Source organism: Myotis yumanensis, unplaced genomic scaffold (assembly GCF_028538775.1).
Source record: "Myotis yumanensis isolate MYYU_CA2020_CCGP unplaced genomic scaffold, mMyoYum1.0.hap1 SCAF_3, whole genome shotgun sequence".
Lineage (NCBI taxonomy): Eukaryota > Metazoa > Chordata > Mammalia > Chiroptera > Vespertilionidae > Myotis > Myotis yumanensis.
In genome coordinates, this window is record NW_027223754.1 from 1,667,810 (window position 1) to 1,684,797 (window position 16,988).

The 16,988-nt window shown below is 56.4% G+C and overlaps 1 protein-coding gene across 1 annotated transcript in view; it reads left to right on the top strand.

Moving 5' to 3' along the window:
* The window catches only part of CSMD1 (CUB and Sushi multiple domains 1), a 741,603-nt gene that overhangs the window by 700,564 nt on the left and 24,051 nt on the right, over positions 1-16,988 (top strand). Inside the window, exons 52-57 of the mRNA XM_070407812.1 lie at positions 1,166-1,339; positions 6,398-6,571; positions 7,872-8,045; positions 10,180-10,359; positions 13,064-13,237; positions 14,562-14,744. Of these exons, the coding sequence (XP_070263913.1) occupies positions 1,166-1,339; positions 6,398-6,571; positions 7,872-8,045; positions 10,180-10,359; positions 13,064-13,237; positions 14,562-14,744 (1,059 nt within the window). The remainder of the gene's footprint in view (positions 1-1,165; positions 1,340-6,397; positions 6,572-7,871; positions 8,046-10,179; positions 10,360-13,063; positions 13,238-14,561; positions 14,745-16,988) is intronic.

Consider the following 16,988-nt stretch of genomic DNA (forward strand, 5'->3'; position numbering starts at 1 on the left):
CACCTCCAGGCTTCACGACCCTGAACACCCTCATCTGTTGTTTATTTCAGGGGCTCTCCCCACAGGAGTCGGGAGTTGGGAGGGAAGTCAGCCTTGATAGGCAACCCTGGAGACGGGGGAGATTGGCCAGCGTCCCAGCTGGTGACCCGCCCAGCAAGGCTGAACCTGGGAGCCTGCGGCCAGGAGCCGTGCTCTCGTCTCCCTGTGTGACTGCCTCCTGTTGGTTGACTGTTCACACAGACTCCCTCATGTCTAGCTCCTCGCCAGCCCTGCCCCCAGCCCTGTGCCCCGTGTGACTCCAAGCGGCATTTCAAACCTCCCGCTCTCACCTGTTCAAATTCGTGTTCGCTCTTAGTGAGCGGGTGGCCCCAGGGACCCGGCGATGACTCCACGCCTCCCTGTGCTCACACATGTGCAGGGAGCAGGGTGTGTGTTCACTGTCTGCACTGAATCCGGCTCCCACGGGCGTGGCCGTGAGGTGCACATGGCACCCGCGATGACTGTGCTGGGAAGGCGGGTGTAGCTGGGATACACATGCCTCTCTCCAGCCACCCAGGGGCCAGACTGTGTCGTTGTTAATTGTGAGGAAGACTCCACGTGCCAGCTGTCCAGGCAGCAATGCTGTGGGCTCAGGATCCCAACAGATCACGCCCATGAATGCGAGAATGAGGGCTCCGTCTGCCACGGGGGCCGACGTCCTGGGCCATCATCCCACGCTGCCTGGTCCGGCGCGTTGACTGGAGAGGCCGTTCTCCATCCCCCTGGGCCCACGTCAGCGCCCACCCCCCTCGACTGTCACGTGGGCCTCGTGCCTGGTACAGACAGGGAGGTGGACAGGATGCCCGGGCAGGTGGCAGAGGGGCTAGTGTGTGAATAGGTGGGTCTCGTGGGTATTTTTTCAAGAAAAGCTTAGCTGCCTGTGAGGATGAGACCATAGCAATGGGCCTGGAAGGACCTAGAAGATTCTGGAATCCACTCCAAACATTCACGCTTCCCTGTCAGGGACATAAGAGAAATGAAGCTCCCAGCTGGTTGCCTACCCACCCTGAGCGGACAGACACCCCGCCCTGGTCTCGGTGAGAACCAGGACTGACGATGTTCACCGTAAGCCGAGCAGCGCTCTGGAGGCGCGGTGACACTCACTTTATTCTCGCTTTCCTTGTAGTGATCTCATGCGGAAGCCTGTCCTTCCCCCCCAACGGCAACAAGATCGGGACGCTGACCGTGTACGGGGCCACGGCCATATTCACGTGCAACACGGGCTACACGCTGGTGGGGTCCCACGTGAGAGAGTGCCTGGCCAGTGGTCTGTGGAGCGGTGCTGAGACGCGGTGCCTGGGTACGTGCCCCCCCACTTCCCCCGTGCCTGTTTCGCTCAGTGACCTGAGGAGTAGAGGGTGGTCCTGGGAGCAGAGACCCCCCACTGTGAAGGTTCTTCGGCCAGTGGCCACTCAGCCCTGCCCGGACTTCCAGCTGCGCTCACTGGGTGACGCTCACACAGGGACGGTCTCACCTCTGACCATACATGTGACCTTCTCCCACCGCTCAGATGTGAGGAAAGTGCCCTGAGTGATGTAAACACTATTTGCAGGTCACTGGGGCTAGCCCTGTGCTCAGGATTTAGGGTGCGTGGAAATGAATTTCGAATGTGTGCCTTTAAGAATTATGAATTACCTCAACAAGTTACAGGGACATTCCTGTCACCCAGTGTGAGCACAGTGGATTGTTTAAAATGGCAGGCGTGCGCGATGACTTGGTCTTCTTTTCCCAAGATTAGAATGTCGGCAGGATGAGCTGCACACTCTCCCCTGGGGAAGCCTTCCCAGTGACTGTGTAACCGTTGACCACGCAGCGTGGAGTCGGGGGGCCCCGGATGCTCCCTGTGGGTCTCCGCGAGCTGAGGGGATGGGTGAGCTGCCTGCAGACCCCGTGATCTCAGTGACGTTCAGTCACATGAGCCGCAGAGCTGAGAGTTTGAGCCTCTGGCTGTCCGTGGCTGGGACCACGCTGGGGGCGTTGTGAATGGTATAAACATGTGCTTTTCACTCCGGAGAACTTGTAGACAGACCGGAATTGGAAGTCAGGACGGAAGGAAAGTAGGTAGTGATGCCAGAGAGCAGCCACCAGAGAAAGACAGCTTCGGTGTCTGGGAAATGACACTGTCGTCTCTAATTTCCAGGCCGAGACGGGGGATTCCTGAACCCTGTGTGTGGGTCCAGACCAGGGATGGGGGCCTTTTTCCTGCCAAGGGACACTTGGGTGTTTACAACATCATTCACAGGCCATGCAAAATGACCCACATAAAAATGAGCCTGCCCTGTTGGGTCAAACGTTTAATTAACTCGTGCTTACTGCCTTGGCGGGGCCAGATCAAATGGTTTCACAGGCCTCATATGGCCCGTGGGCCAACGCTCCCCGCCCCTGGTTCATATGTTCTTGTGGGGCCAGATGTCCCGCCCCACCCCCACCCCTGGTCCATGCGTTCTTGTAGGACGGTGGCCTTCCCTGGGACTGCATGTGGTGCCCCGCAGTCGGGATGGCCGTGGCTCTGGGATTGTCTGTGCGTTCCTACATGTTCTCATGAAATTGTCCGTTCACTGAGCAGCGCTCTCCTCAGCGTGGCCACGGGCTGGGTGGGTCTCCTCTGTCAGCTGCAGTGCCCTGGCCTGGGACAGAGATGGGGGCAGGGTCTAAGAAACGTGCATCTGCACTATCAGCTGTAATGATGGAGAGAAATAAAGTTCAATTCCAGCAGAGCCTTCGCTGCGGACACAACCCCCGTCCATCGTCACGGTGACTAGGATGTGGGTGAGGCAGAGGCTGTGGCCTCGGGGAGTTTAAGCCACACAGTCCGTTTGCAAACCTGTTAGATCGTGGCTTCCCCTTGAGATTTATTGACCCCAAAGACCCCTTTGCCTGTTTTGTTTAGTGTTTAAAATATTTTCATTGATTTCAGAGAGGAAGGGAGAGGGAGAGAGAGATAGAACATCAATGATGAGAGAGAATCATTGACCGGCTGCCTCCTACATGCCCCCCACCGGAGATCGAGCCCACAACCCAGGCATGTGCCCTGATTGGGAATTGAACCTGTGACCTCCTGTTCATTGGTCAACCCTCAACCCCAGAGCCACGCCGGCCGGGCTTCTCTGCCTTTCGTGGTGTCTGCCTGCAGGTTAGGCTCTGGAAGGGTGAGGCGTATATTGAATCGTTGTCTTGACCTCAATGGGATGGACGCTGCAGATCTCAGAAGCTTTGGCAGAGGGAGTGCTCGGAAGGCACTTAAACTGAAAATGAAGAGGAAGAAGAGCGCCCGTGTTGTCACGTAGAATCATCGTGTTGTGGAACTTGGACACAGCATCTAAGCGACGATAATATCAAGGAGGCACAGGGTCGTTAAAAGAAAAAAATTAGAAAGAATGAGAAGTGACACATGACCACATGTTTAGAAACCGATGAGCAAAAATAATGGGTAATACATTTAGTATAAATATTTTATGAATATAAATATTTTAACAGTAAATATAGCATCACAGCGGCCACTGAGACTGCGGCGTTAAGATTCACAATGCCACCAGTGAGGGCCTTTCCAGTCTCTCCCAAACGATAGGTTGCTCGTGGGTCAGTGACCTGGTGTCACCAGCAAACATGCGCACGGAAGCAGAATGGGGATATGGGGGAGGGCAGGGGGGGGCCCGCAGGTGGGGCAGGTGACGTGCCCGTGAGGGGGGAGAAGACTCCAAAGTGCTCAGAAGACAGAGGGAGAGAAGCTCCCATCCCAAATCTGCAGGAGAGTTGATAGAACGGAAGAGGGCCCATGGAAGCCGGGGTCCCTGGTCCCTGGGGAGACGGGTTCTCGGGCCACGGAGCGGCCTGCGCAGAGCATTGATGTATTTGATTAATTGATTTGATTTGATATTTTGTTTCTAAGCCTGGGCTGGCCTCCTCTGGATTTCTCTTTCCCTTCATTTTCTTCCTTTCCCTGCGGTCAGCAGGTTTTCTTACCCCCTTGCTCCTTTCTGTGCTCAGGGGAATGGTAAGGGGCTGCACCCAAGGAGCGGACAATGCGGAGCCGAGTGGGGGTGCGCCAGGCAGGAGCCGGAGATGAAGGCAGACCCCCCCCCCCCAGGAGATGGGGGACTTGGTCCTAGAGCCCTGGTGTCCGAGACTTTAAAAATAAATAACATTCATCACTTCCGTGACCGGGAGGCCTCTCCCCACCCCCCACCCCCCGGGGCCTGGCTGGCAGCGTGTGTCCTGCAGGCCTGGGGGCGCCTCTCTCGGGGTTTCGGGCGCCGAGTGCGGCGCGTGTCCCTCACGCTCCATCTCATTCTCTCCATGTTAGACCCTCAGCTCCCTTTGCTCTATAATTGCATCTCATTCTCCATGGAGTCTCCGGCCCCCAGAACATTGCTGGGTTGTGGCCGGTCGTCATTCCATCATTGTCGGGTAAATGGCAGTCACCTTGGAGAGAATGGCTTAGAAATGCTCGAGAACATGAAGGCCGTCGCCAAGAGTGTGAAATTACTCTACGTCTGCTCCCTCCCTGGCGTTTCATGGGTGACCGGTGGGTGTCAGACATGGGCGGAAGCGTGAATATAGGCCTGTGGTGTCTACGGGAGACGCAGAGCAGTGCTTTCTGCGTGGGGCGTCTATAGCAAAACCAGGGCTAGAGGAAGAGTTTAAACACACACAGACCAGGACATAGCGTGACATGGTCACCGAAGAGCAGGATCTGACGTGCAAGGCGGGCTCAGAGGCATGGGGCCGCACTGCAGGCCAGGCTGTGGGCCCCCCGGCACTGGGCGGTCCCCAAGACGCTGGCTAATGCTGTGAGCGAGACTGTGGAAATGCTGTATCTGTGAGTAGCCTGGGCTCGGTCGAAGGCAGTGGTTTTCGCCCGTGGCCACAAGCACGTTTATACCGTGCGACGCCTGTCTGTTCGGTAGGGCCCAGAGCTCTGCCCTGTGATTGTCAAATAGGGAAGTGACACCAGCCGGCCCCAGCAGGCCACGGGGTGAAGGGCTCAGAGGTGCACCTGTTGGGTTGTCAGGTCGGCAAAAGAGATGCTATTTGGAGTGCGGTGGGGTCTTAGGGAGGAGTGACGGCCGGGGGTGAGGAAGTTGACAGTCACTGGTCTGAGTGTTTTAAAAGGAACGCAGCTGAGGGCTGGAGCAACACCCCAGAGACGGGTCAGGAGGCCGGCAGCGCGGCCAGGCCGGGGTCTCCGTCCCGCTCCATCCGTCCGTCCGTCCGTCCGTCAGCCCCAGGAGAGCTGACACCCCTGGGCCTCCTTCCCGGGCTCTGCTTTCTGCTCACCGGGGTCTCCGTCTGCGCCATCCGTCCATCAGCCCCAGGAGAGTGAAACCCCTCTGGCCTCCTTCCCAGCTCCGCTCACCGCCATGGACGTGTACTGGACACCAGTTATCTTCTCACATCTCAGACCCTTCCTGTCACGGGTCTTCCCTCCCCTGACTGCTAACCTGCACCCGATTCATCTCGGGCATCTCCTCTCCCATGAGCGGGGCCACCTGCAGCCTCACCCCCTCTGGCCTTGTTTCCCGTGAATCTGCTCGGGGAGGGCACGCCCTCCCCCGGGCCCAGGGGTCACTTGTCCACTGGCCACACCCGCTGTCACCTGGACGTTGGCCCAGGCTGTCCGTGTCTGAAATGGAACCGATGTTGTGACTCTGTCTGTCCTTTGGAATCTTGCGTAACATTTAGCAATCTCTGGCCTGGGATCCTTGTCCTCGGCCGTCTCTTCAAGGCCCGTTTTCTGTGGGTCCGAGCCTGTTCACGTGGAGCCCACGGCCCTTCCTTTCTGTGGCTGCATTTGGAAACAGAAGAACAAGGTCACATGGACTTCAGGCAAGGACAGTGGGTAACATGACTAACTCGAAAACCCATAGCGGGGGTGACCCATCGGCAACTTCATCTCAGAGATATTACTTCTGCCGCCCACAGTCATTGAGAAAAACAAACACATTAAAAAGAAAACTATATCCAAGAAACATGAAAAGGGAAACGTTGAGTACGTTACGCACCCGATGCTGTCATCCACTTGACCATGAAGGTCAACAAACGTGAATGTAGTGCTTTTAGCAAAGACGGATTTGGGCCCGGGCCCGGCCGGTTGAGCACCGACCTATGAACCAGGAGGTCACGGTTTGATTCCCCGCTGGGGCACCTGCCTGGGTTGTGGGCTTGACGCCTAGTGTGGGGCATGCAGGAGGCAGCCGATCCATGATTCTCTCTCATCATGGATGTTTCTATCTCCTTCTCCTTCTCCCTTCCTCTCTGAAATCAACACAAATATATTTAATAAATAAACAAACAAACAAATAAATGTTTAAAAGACAGAGTCTCCGGAACGTGGGTGTGGGTTTTCTCGCCCCTGCAGCCGGACACTGCGGCTCCCCAGACCCCATCGTGAATGGCCACATCAGCGGAGACGGCTTCAGCTACAGGGACACCGTGGTGTACCAGTGCCACGCCGGCTTCCGGCTGGTGGGCACCTCCGTGCGGATATGCCTGCAGGACCACAAGTGGTCGGGACAGACCCCGGTGTGTGTGGGTGAGTTCGCCAGCCCGGGCCGGCCGGCGCTGCACCGTGCCTTTTGGGTTTAAGCCAGGGCATAGAGGTGGGTAATCTTCTGAGCGAAATGCATGGAGAAATCTCCTGAAATGGGCCATCCAGCTCTCTCTCCTCTTGGCTTCCCGATGCTGTTCCTGCTCTGTGTCCTCCCCCTGCCTCCTCGGACTCCTGTCCACAGGGTACTGGCTCCTCGGCTCCCCGGAGACGGGTCCCAGGACACTGAGGGCCGTGTGCACCTCCTGACCCCACCCCCCGCAAATGTGGACACGGAGGCTGAGCCTGCAGCTCCGGCTGTCTCTGCCGGGTCCCCACACAGCCCCACCCCCTCTATCTGCGGGGTGGTTTTGTGTGTTTGTCATCCATTCATCGAGAATACAGAGTGCAGTCCTTTCTTTAATAGAAAGAGGTGAATTGTATGTAATGATAGTCCTCAGACGTGATAACCTCACAGGTAAATATTGACTCGTACGTGTAGAAGAGATTGCACCCTCACTGCAGAGTTTGTTTTAAACCATTTCCCCTAACATATTCTTTATTAAAGGGCATGTTGATGTAACCACAGCGAGGTGGCAGGCATTATCTGAGAGAGTGCAGAGGGCGAAAGCTTCGCTTGGAAGAAAACATTGTTGACAAGATAAATGGGGAGAAAACACCAGTTTTCGGGCTGGAACGCTGCCTTTGAAAGGCTCTTTGTGCTCCTGTGACTTGGGGCCTGACGTAATGACAGCTCTCTGCAGCCCACAGAACCACACAATGGGCTGGTCAGAGACAACGCTATTGGAGCTTTCACACTTTTGTCTCTTTGTTCTTTTTTGGCCAATTTCATGATGTTTAAATTGATATTGGATTAATTTATCCATACACAATTTAAAGCATCAGACAAGTCCCTATAATATTGCAAAATGAGAGTTCCACCAAATTAGCCGGTGTTCAAAGGGGAAAACAGTCAAAACTCACAATGAGTGCAAGAATTTTAGCATCTCGTGTTTTCACTGCCGCCTTTGAAAATTTCTTGTTATGCTGTCAGAATGTGAGCTAGAAATAATAATTACTATGATTGTGGAGAAGGTACATTTTTCTGATGTGGTTTCCAGAATTACTATAATAAAACCTGAGGGCTCAGCCCGCGGGGTTGTCCCAATATTTCCTTCTGATAGAATGTGGGACGTGTGGCATCAGTTCACACCCTGGAATCCACACCCTCCACACCTGCATGTGTGTCAGTGACGGGATGACTTGCTGGTTGGCGATGGTGACGGGGACCTGACTTCCTCTGCAGCCATCACCTGCGGGCACCCTGGGAACCCCGCCCACGGGCTCACCAATGGCAGCCAGTTCAACCTGAATGACGTGGTGAACTTCACGTGCAACACTGGCTACGTGCTGCAGGGGGCGCCGCAGGCCCAGTGTCGGAGCAACGGCCAGTGGAGCAGCCCCCTGCCCACCTGTCGAGGTAGGAAATGGGGGGGAGCCTGCCCTGGAGGTGCAGAAGGGCTTCCAGTCGCTGGAGACGCTCCTGAGAGCAAGGACCTGGTCCCTCCTGGCCTGTGTCTGGCTGTGGGACAGGCAGGCAACCAGAAAAACCTGGGGTTCTCTACTTTAAGGACAACGCACCTCCCATTTCTCTTCGTATTCATGCGCTCACCCACTTGCCGCTACCACATCTTTTCAGCACCTCTGTGCCCTCAGGCTTCTAGACATATGTGGCATTTCTCTTTCTTTAAGAAATCCTTCTTGCTTTTAAATCTTCATTTCTCTAGAAATTGTCACAAAGGCAACAGTCTGAGTTTCCGAGCACATGCTGTTTTGTAGTTTTGTGTTTCTAGACATTTGAGCTCATAACATTGAAGGTTTCAACTTCAGTTACTTCCCATTAAAACACCTCTGATGGAAGGTGAGTCATACGTGAGCGGTTATGTTTCATGGTAGTGACAGGGGATGAAAGCCGGGGGCTCATGAACTATCCTTGACACCCACCCACCTCCCCCAGGGCTCCCAAGGGAGCTTTGTTCAAAGGAGACGAACCAGAAAGGGAGCCCAGCGCTGTTATTATAGTGGCAGCCGTGTGACGTTGTCTCTGAGCCAGGGAGTTCTGGCCCCACTGTACCGCCCAGTGCTTGGCTTCAGCTCAGAGACCAGGTACAGCCTCCCAACCCCACGGCCCAGGAAGCAGGCTGCCAGGGCCGGGATGTCCAGGGAGGAAGCAGAGGCACCGGTGAAACTCGGGCACTCACTGACACAGCCCAGAGCAGAGGGGGCGCGCTCGGGTGACAGGGGACAGCTGGACGCAGCCAGACCTGCCACTGTCCTGAGGACAGTGTTTCCGGCCATGGCATCAGTGCTGGGCCAGCCAGCACCCAGGGAGAACTTCCTGTTTAAAACAAGGAAAAAGGTGACTTTCCTTCCCAAACTACAGCCTTTCTTCTTCCTGTACCTCATTTCTTCTTCTGTGTCCCTGGGCATTAAGGAACACGGGCCTAATGTGCTGATCAAGGGCTCACATTGTTTTTCCACATTGACTTTCCGGGCCAGAGATCTGTGGAGAGGGTGCCGCCTCCACAGCAGCAGCTGCCTCATCCATACCGGGCGGGGTCAGAGGGCGAGATAATCGGGGGACTTTCTGTTCCCCTGCACCTGTGGGTGCACATTGCACATCCCTCCCGATGCCAGCAGATTCAGGCTGTCAGAGAGCCATTCACACCCACCAGGGTGCCATTCACACCATCCAAGGCACCATTCACACCCACCAGGGTGCCATTCACACCATCTAAGGCACCATTCACCCCAGAGCTCCATTCACACCACTCAGCGTGCCATTCACACTAACCAGGGCGCCATTCACACTCCACAGGGCTCCATTCACACCACCCAGCATGCCATTCACACTCCACAGGGCTCCATTCACACCACCCAGCATGCCATTTACACACCCTAGGGCACCATTCACATTCCACAGAGCTCCATTCACACAACCCACCGTGCCATTCACACTCCACAGAGCTTTATTCAAACCACCCAGGGTACCAGTCACACACCACAGGGCACCATTCACACTAATGAGGGCACATTCACACTCCACAAAGCTCCATTCACCACCCAGCATGCCATTCATACCACCCAAGGTGCCATTCACACTCCCCGGAGTCCCATCCTCACTGCCCAGAGCACCATTCACATTAGGCGCACGTGGAAGCTCTCCTATGTGCAGGTGGGGTAATTAATTACTTACAAAGACTGCCCTAAAGCATCACACTTGGTGGGAGGAAATATTTAAATAAACGAACTTTTGCAGGTTCTGTACTAACATCTTCATAACATAAAACTTAACCACGAAAACCGATCCTAGACTTTCCGTTGAAGAAGCCTGTTATTGAGAAATAGGTCAAGGAAATGAGCTGTGGATTTCATTGAGGGAGGAGAATTGTGGGAAGGGCCCTGGCCCTGCTGGCGTCATCTTTGAACTTTCTGAAATGACGGCGAATTTACTTCTCTTCATACCTGTTTTGTGTATGAACGCGCAGCCGCCTCTGGGCATGGGAGGAGGTCCTGCTCTCCGAGTCTCTCAGGCTCCTCTCATCTCTCTCCAGTGGTCAACTGCTCGGACCCTGGCTCCGTGGACAACGCCGTCCGCCAGAGCGTCCCCGAGAGCCTCGTCTACGGGCAGACTGTCGTCTACCACTGCAAGAAGGGCTTTTACCTGCTGGGCTCGTCCGCCTTGACCTGCACGGCCAGTGGCTTGTGGGACCGCTCCCTCCCCAAGTGCTTGGGTACGTGAGGGTGATGTGGGGTGCTGGTGCCACAGAATCCGGGAAGAACGTCAACAGCACAAACGTTATTGTTTCTTTTTGTCACGTAGTCAAATAGGTCTTGATTTTTCACTCTCTCTACCCCTCAAGTCTCCAGGCACGAGTAGTCAGTAGGATGTCTTACCGATGGGCAGGAGGTCACACACTACAGCTCAAGCTGGGTTAGGGGGATGAGGGTGGGGATGCTGGCTGCTCACCGCCTGGCCCCGGGAGGAAATGGATGCAGAAATGGACCCACTGGGCCTTGTTGTCCTGATCTGTGTTCACCCTGCTCGTCTCCTGCTTCACCCCAGCGGACACGGTCAGACCTGGCGGCCTCGATGCCCTCCGCCTCTCTGCTCTCCGCGGAGACCCAGGGTCAGGAATATTGGCCGAGGTCTGGTATGGAGGGTCCGGCTAGTGACCTCCTGCCTGTGGCCAGGGGGCAGTGACTCTAGGGACTGACTTGGGTCTTGTGAGCATCTCTGGTCCAGTCAATAGTCAACACAATAGGACAGGTGGTCCCAGGGACAGTCCTTCCCCTGACCCACCTGGGTGTTTAAATCAGGGGAAGCACACCGCTCTGAAGAAGGGGAACACAAACCAAAAGGTAGGTCCCCACTCTAGCCCCCGGAAACACGATGGTCACTTTACCTTAGACCACGCAGATGAACAAAAGCACTGTTTAACCTACATAGCTCCAGTTTTACCTCCTTCTCCCTGAGCAAGCACATTGTCCTCGAGCTGAACAAGGATCACCTTGTTAGAACATGGTCTGAAAATCAGGAAAAGGGGCGGCTCCCCCTGGGTTTAAAAACAGTCCAATGAGTAGCCTGTCTTCCTCGTGTTCATTCGTCAGCATGTGCATGGACACAGCGGGAGCAGCGTTATGAGCTGCATCGGGGGACGCGGCCAAGGAGGGCCTCTTACCACTTATAACGGTGGCATTTCCTGCATGTCCAGATGGATTGGGGCTGGGGTTTCCCAGCAAGTCAGCGTCCCATGCAGCCCCTTCCAACCCATGTGGGCACGCGTCCCCGGTTCCCGCTGTGGCCATAGGGTCGGTTTCCGGGAGAGAGAGAGGGGTCGCTGGAACACAAAGGCACGGCCTCACGTGGCCAGCAGTGCCTTTCAGTGTCACCATGTTAGCATCTCCACCCAATGGCGTCCGCTTTCTCCGCCTCCACACCGGGGTTTGGGCAGAGAAGGTCCTGTCTTTCCTTCTCCTCCCCAAGCACCCCTTGAGCCCTCTGTGGCTCCCGGGGGACGCCCTGTGTCGGTACCGATGCCTGTGGCCCAAAGCTGCAGGAACCAGGTTCTCCCCGATTCTGGGCCTTCGGGGGCTGCTCCCCGCCTGTGCAGGCGGGAGCGTGGGAACCCCCGTGGGTGTGGGGCAGATGCAGAGAGCCTCCTGCCTTTCCACGCTCTGCAGCAGCGAGGTTCTGCTGGCCTCCTTGCCTTGATTCTTTTTCTCTCTTATTCACCGGGAACTGGTCCTTTAGTGACCATGTCACTGATTCAGGTCAAATTAGCTTCTTTTCAGGACTTTCTCTAGATCAATCCGTGCTCTCCAACCAAAGGCCGTGTTGCTGGCCCATGACAGCAGCCAGGGTCCATCGGGGCCGACGTGGCCGGCTGACCGATGCCTCGTGGCTGACTGACCGATGCCTCCCGCTGGGCGTCACGTCAGGCTGCCCGTGGCCACAGGCAGTCCCTCTCGTGGCCATCGGTGTCTTTGAATGCTGTGCCCAGAGCTGACTGCAGGCAGCAGGCAGTGTGTCCATTGTGCACCCGACTGCGGGACTTGATCGAAAGGGAGAGAGAAATCCCTACCATCCCGTCTTAATCTGGCATCCAGAATATGGCTTTCTGAGGGAGAATTAATGAATAATTATGGGCCTGATTTGGTGTAATTGTAGAAAGTGAGTGGGAATACTGACATTATTTTACAGAATAACTTGAAGAACAAATCAGTCGGTAATTTATTATTACTCTACTTAAACATGTTATTTTATTATTATTTTGTTGTTGTTGTTAATCCTCAGCCAAGGATATTTCCACTGCTTTTTAGAGGGAGTGGCGGGGAGCGGGGGAGGGGCAAATGAGTGAGAGAGAGAAACATTGATGTGAAAGGGACACATTGACTGGTTGCCTCCCACACCTGCCCGACTGAGGGCGGGAGCGAGCCCACAACCCAGGTATGTGCCCTTGACTGGGAATCGAACCCAAGACCCAGCACTCTAACCACTGAGCGTACTGGCCAGGGCCGACTTAAACCTTTTAGACCCTCCCCACGCCACGGGCAGGTGTTGGGGTGCCTTCCTGGACTCGAGAGCTCGGGGAGAGCACATTCGAGGCCTTTCCCGCCGGCAGTGGGTCACCTGCCTGAGACCAAGGGGAAGCAGCTCGGAGGGAGCCACGCTGGCCACAACGTGTGGGATGGCCCTGCTGGTGTGGGAAGCCGTGAAGGGCTGACGGGCAGTGTGACCTGGGGGGACCCTCCTTCTGAAAACCTGAGTATGAATGTGCACCCCAAGCACAGCGACCCTGATCTAAGATTTCCAAAACCCCTCACCGACGAGCCTTTCCTGGTGTCCGCAGCCTCTGCCCTGGGGAGGGGAGCGAGTGTAGGAACCGCGTGCTCTCGAGAGCAGGGAGGTGCCCATCATTTCATTCATCTCCTCAGCCATATCCTGTGGGCACCCGGGTGTGCCCGCCAACGCCATCCTCACGGGGGACGTGTTCACGTTCGGGGCCACGGTCCACTACTCCTGCCAAGGGGCCCGCAGCCTGGTGGGCGACCACAGCCGCATGTGCCAGGAGGACGGCCACTGGGGCGGGGCCCTGCCCCACTGCACAGGTGAGCACTGGTGGCGGGAACTCGGGGTCGGAGCAGCTGCTTTAAAAGGATGGTTAGTGGGTGTCCAGCCAACGACGCCTTCATTCTGTACCAGCCCCATGTTCTTCCCGTCTCCATGAGCGCCCAGGGGCCCACCGTCCTGTCCCGGCGCCCAGGGGCCCGCCGTCCTGTCCCGGCGCCCAGGGGCCCGCCGTCCTGTCCCGGCGCCCAGGGGCCCACCGTCCTGTCCCGGCGTCCAGGGGCCCGCCGTCCTGTCCCGGCGCCCAGGGGCCCGCCGTCCTGTCCCGGCGCCCAGGGGCCCGCCGTCCTGTCCCGGCACCCAGGGGCCCACCGTCCTGTCCCGGCGCCCAGGGGCCCGCCGTCCTGTCCCGGCGCCCAGGGGCCCGTCCTGTCCCGGCACCCAGGGGCCCACCGTCCTGTCCCGGCGCCCAGGGGCCCGCCGTCCTGTCCCGGCGCCCAGGGGCCCGCCGTCCTGTCCCGGCGCCCAGGGGCCCGCCGTCCTGTCCCGGTGCCCAGGGGCTCGCTGGTGCCCAGTTGTCCGGCTGGTGGCTTCGGCCCCGTGAGTCCCTCTCTGCTCTTTGTCCCTTTTCTGTGTTTCTTCCGAATCCTCCCACGTCTCCCCTGCCTCTCTTACGGATAATCACATTGGTCTCCCCCCCATAAAAGTCATCCTCTTAATTCTTCCACGAATGTTTCTTAAATAAATAAAACTCAGGAATCAGCAACCCGGGACGCAATTCGAAGAACCCGATCTGGCACGTGCCTGACCTCCGCATCCCCACTGCGCGCGAGCCCACGCCCTGCGCATTTGCACTGCGCTTCCCCACGGAGCCCCGCACCCTCCCAGCGTGTGACCTTCCCACGGCCACCACGGCCAATGGGACCACACCCAGTAGCCTGTGGTGGTGTTAGTTACACAAGAACAGTTTGTTTATTTTTTAATATATTTCTATTGACTTCAGAGAGGAAGGGAGAGGGAGAGAGAGAGAGAAACATCAGTGATGAGAGAGAATCATGCCCCCTGCACGCCCCACACTGGGGATCCAGCCCACAACCCCGGGCATGTGCCCGACTGGGAACCAGACTGTGACCTCCTGGTTCATAGGTCGATGCTCAACCACTGAGCCCCGCCGGCCGGGCCAGAACAGTGTCTGAAGGTCTCCCGTTTCTGTGCCAGAATGAAACCGTGCTCACGAGCTGCCAGATGCCCTATACCCGCAGCCGGGTTCAGTCCTCATGCAATAACGTTGCAGTCTCTCAACTCGGCGGCCTGTGTTCCCACGTCTCACCGCCTGTGCGTGGCCACGTGTGTCTGTGCTCACAGGAAACCACCCTGGATTCTGTGGAGACCCGGGCACCCCCGCCCACGGGTCCCGGCTGGGCGACGAGTTCAAGGCCAAGAGCCTGCTGCGCTTCTCCTGCGAGGTGGGCTTCCTGCTGCGCGGCTCCGCCGAGCGCACCTGCCTGCTCAACGGCTCGTGGTCCGGGCAGCAGCCGGCGTGTGAAGGTGAGTCCCCGCAGCCGGGCGCCCCGGGCGAGCACCTCGCAGTCACTAGAGCAGCGATGGCGAACCTTCTGAGCTCGGCGTGTCAGCGTTTTCAAAAACCCTAACTGAACTCTGGTGCCGTGTCACAGATAGACATTTTTTGATATTTGCAACCATAGTAAAACAAAGACTTATATTTTTGATATTTATTTTATATATTTAAATGCCATTTAACAAAGAAAAATCCACCAAAAAAATGAGTTCGAGTGTCACCTCGGACACGCGTGTCATAGGTTCGCCATCACTGCCCTAAGACGACCAGTAACGCCGCCCAGACGTCCTGCAGGTTCGGGCCAGTCTTACAACGAAGCTGCTTCCCCCAGACGTAGACGAGGTTCCTACGAAACGTGACTGACTGTGGGGAGACCCCGACTGTTCAGAGGAGCCTCCGACGCCACGCTCACCCTCTGACCTTTATACCCGAGAGGCCCCGTGTCTTCCCCCGACGACAGCCCCCCGGTGGCCTCGCCACGCTCCGTGGTTGCTGTGGGGGCAGCTGAGCTGAGGGGCCGGAATCGGGGCCTGGAAGCCGCCGGTGGAATTTCTGCAGCGGAAATAGGTTTCAGTCCACCTGCTGTTTCCCGCCCGCCGTGCCCTGGGCCGGAGCCCGGCGCTGCCCGCGGAGCGAGGTGGTGCTGAGTGCTGCTCCGAGTGAATGTGTTGCTGTGACAGTGGAGAGGCAGGCCCGGTAGGACTTGGGGAGATGGCCCAGTGATGGCAGTGACGGCGCCAGGGGCGCTTCGCAGACACTGCGCCGTGTGCGGCCTGGCTGCCCGGCACGGTGCGCTGGAAGCCCGCATCTGCTCAGCGTCTGGGGATAAAGAATGCGACGGGTGACAGGGCCCGGGCAGTCCGCGGCTCACTGAAAAGCCACCAGGACGAAACCCAGCACCTGTCACGGAACGATATCGTCCACGACACATTTCCTCCACGCTGTGCAGCAGACAGTACAGTACACACACCCAGAGCACACCGACCCCGTCCAACAAACACTAGGCGCTCACCTGAGATGACCCCAATGGCGGAAGTGACACCCACACTTGAAGCAGGTGTTAAACATGTGGCAAAAGACTTCAGTTAGAACCATAAACGGGGTGTCAACACAGAAATGAAAATAAGAAAATAAAACAAAGTGGAAATTCTGAAACTGAAGATACATATTTCATATTTAAAAAAAAAACTTTGCTGGGTGAGCTTAGCAACAGATAGAATTGGAAGAAGGGTCACTAAACTTAAAGACAGGTGAAGGGAAATCGTTTAATCTGTAAAACAGAGAAAAGCTCATGGCAGGATAATTTACTACCTGGTGACATGGAGCAGTTTAACGCGCTGGACCTGGAGTTTAGAAGAAAAAGGAGAGTAACAATGGGCAGAACAGTATTTGAAAAATTATTGGTTATAAATGAACCAAATTTGGTGGGGAAATATAGCTCCCAAGAGTGCCACACGCCTCGCCCAGACACACCCAGATGCCGCTCAGCACGGCCATTTGCCCGGACACATCCATGTGCCACTCAGGACGGCCATTTGCCCGGACACACCCAGATGCCTCTCAGGACAGCCATTCGCTGGGACGGGGCGTTCTGAACTGGGTTTCCCGCGAGCAGTCTCTCTGCAGATTTGAGAGGTGAAACATGAGAACAGTGAGGAGCATGTGTTCCGTGCGACCCCGTTTCAGGGGGAGATGACACGGAGTTCCCTTTCAGCAAAGCGTAAGCGAGCTCAGCGATTCGCTAAGAGCTTACCTGGGTTTCAGTGCATAGCGGCCCCAGCTCAGAATACGCAAAGTGCAGTTGCGTAACGTTGTGTAAAAGCTGGATGCAGGGGAAGGACGGGTCGCTGACACATTTCAACACAGAAAATGGGTCTCAGATTCGATCCCTCCAAACCTGCACCCCCTGGAGGCCACGGAGGGAGCACAACAATAGAGAGTGTCACACTCAGTCGCAGCAGAGAGGGATGGTGAAGTGTGCCCCCACCCCCCCCAACACACACACACACTGGAAACCTTCTGGGGCTTTCTATTTCTTCTCACTTGTTCTCATAGGTGCACATCCTGGGGACACATGTTTTCTATGGAAAAGGTGTTTCCCGGTGACGTTTTCATTTCCACAACCGTTGGCCGTATCCATATATTCCATGCCCCACCCGGTCACCTCCCGAGCGGTGAGAGTGCCTTCTCAGAGTCTCCCAGAAGCATTAGGC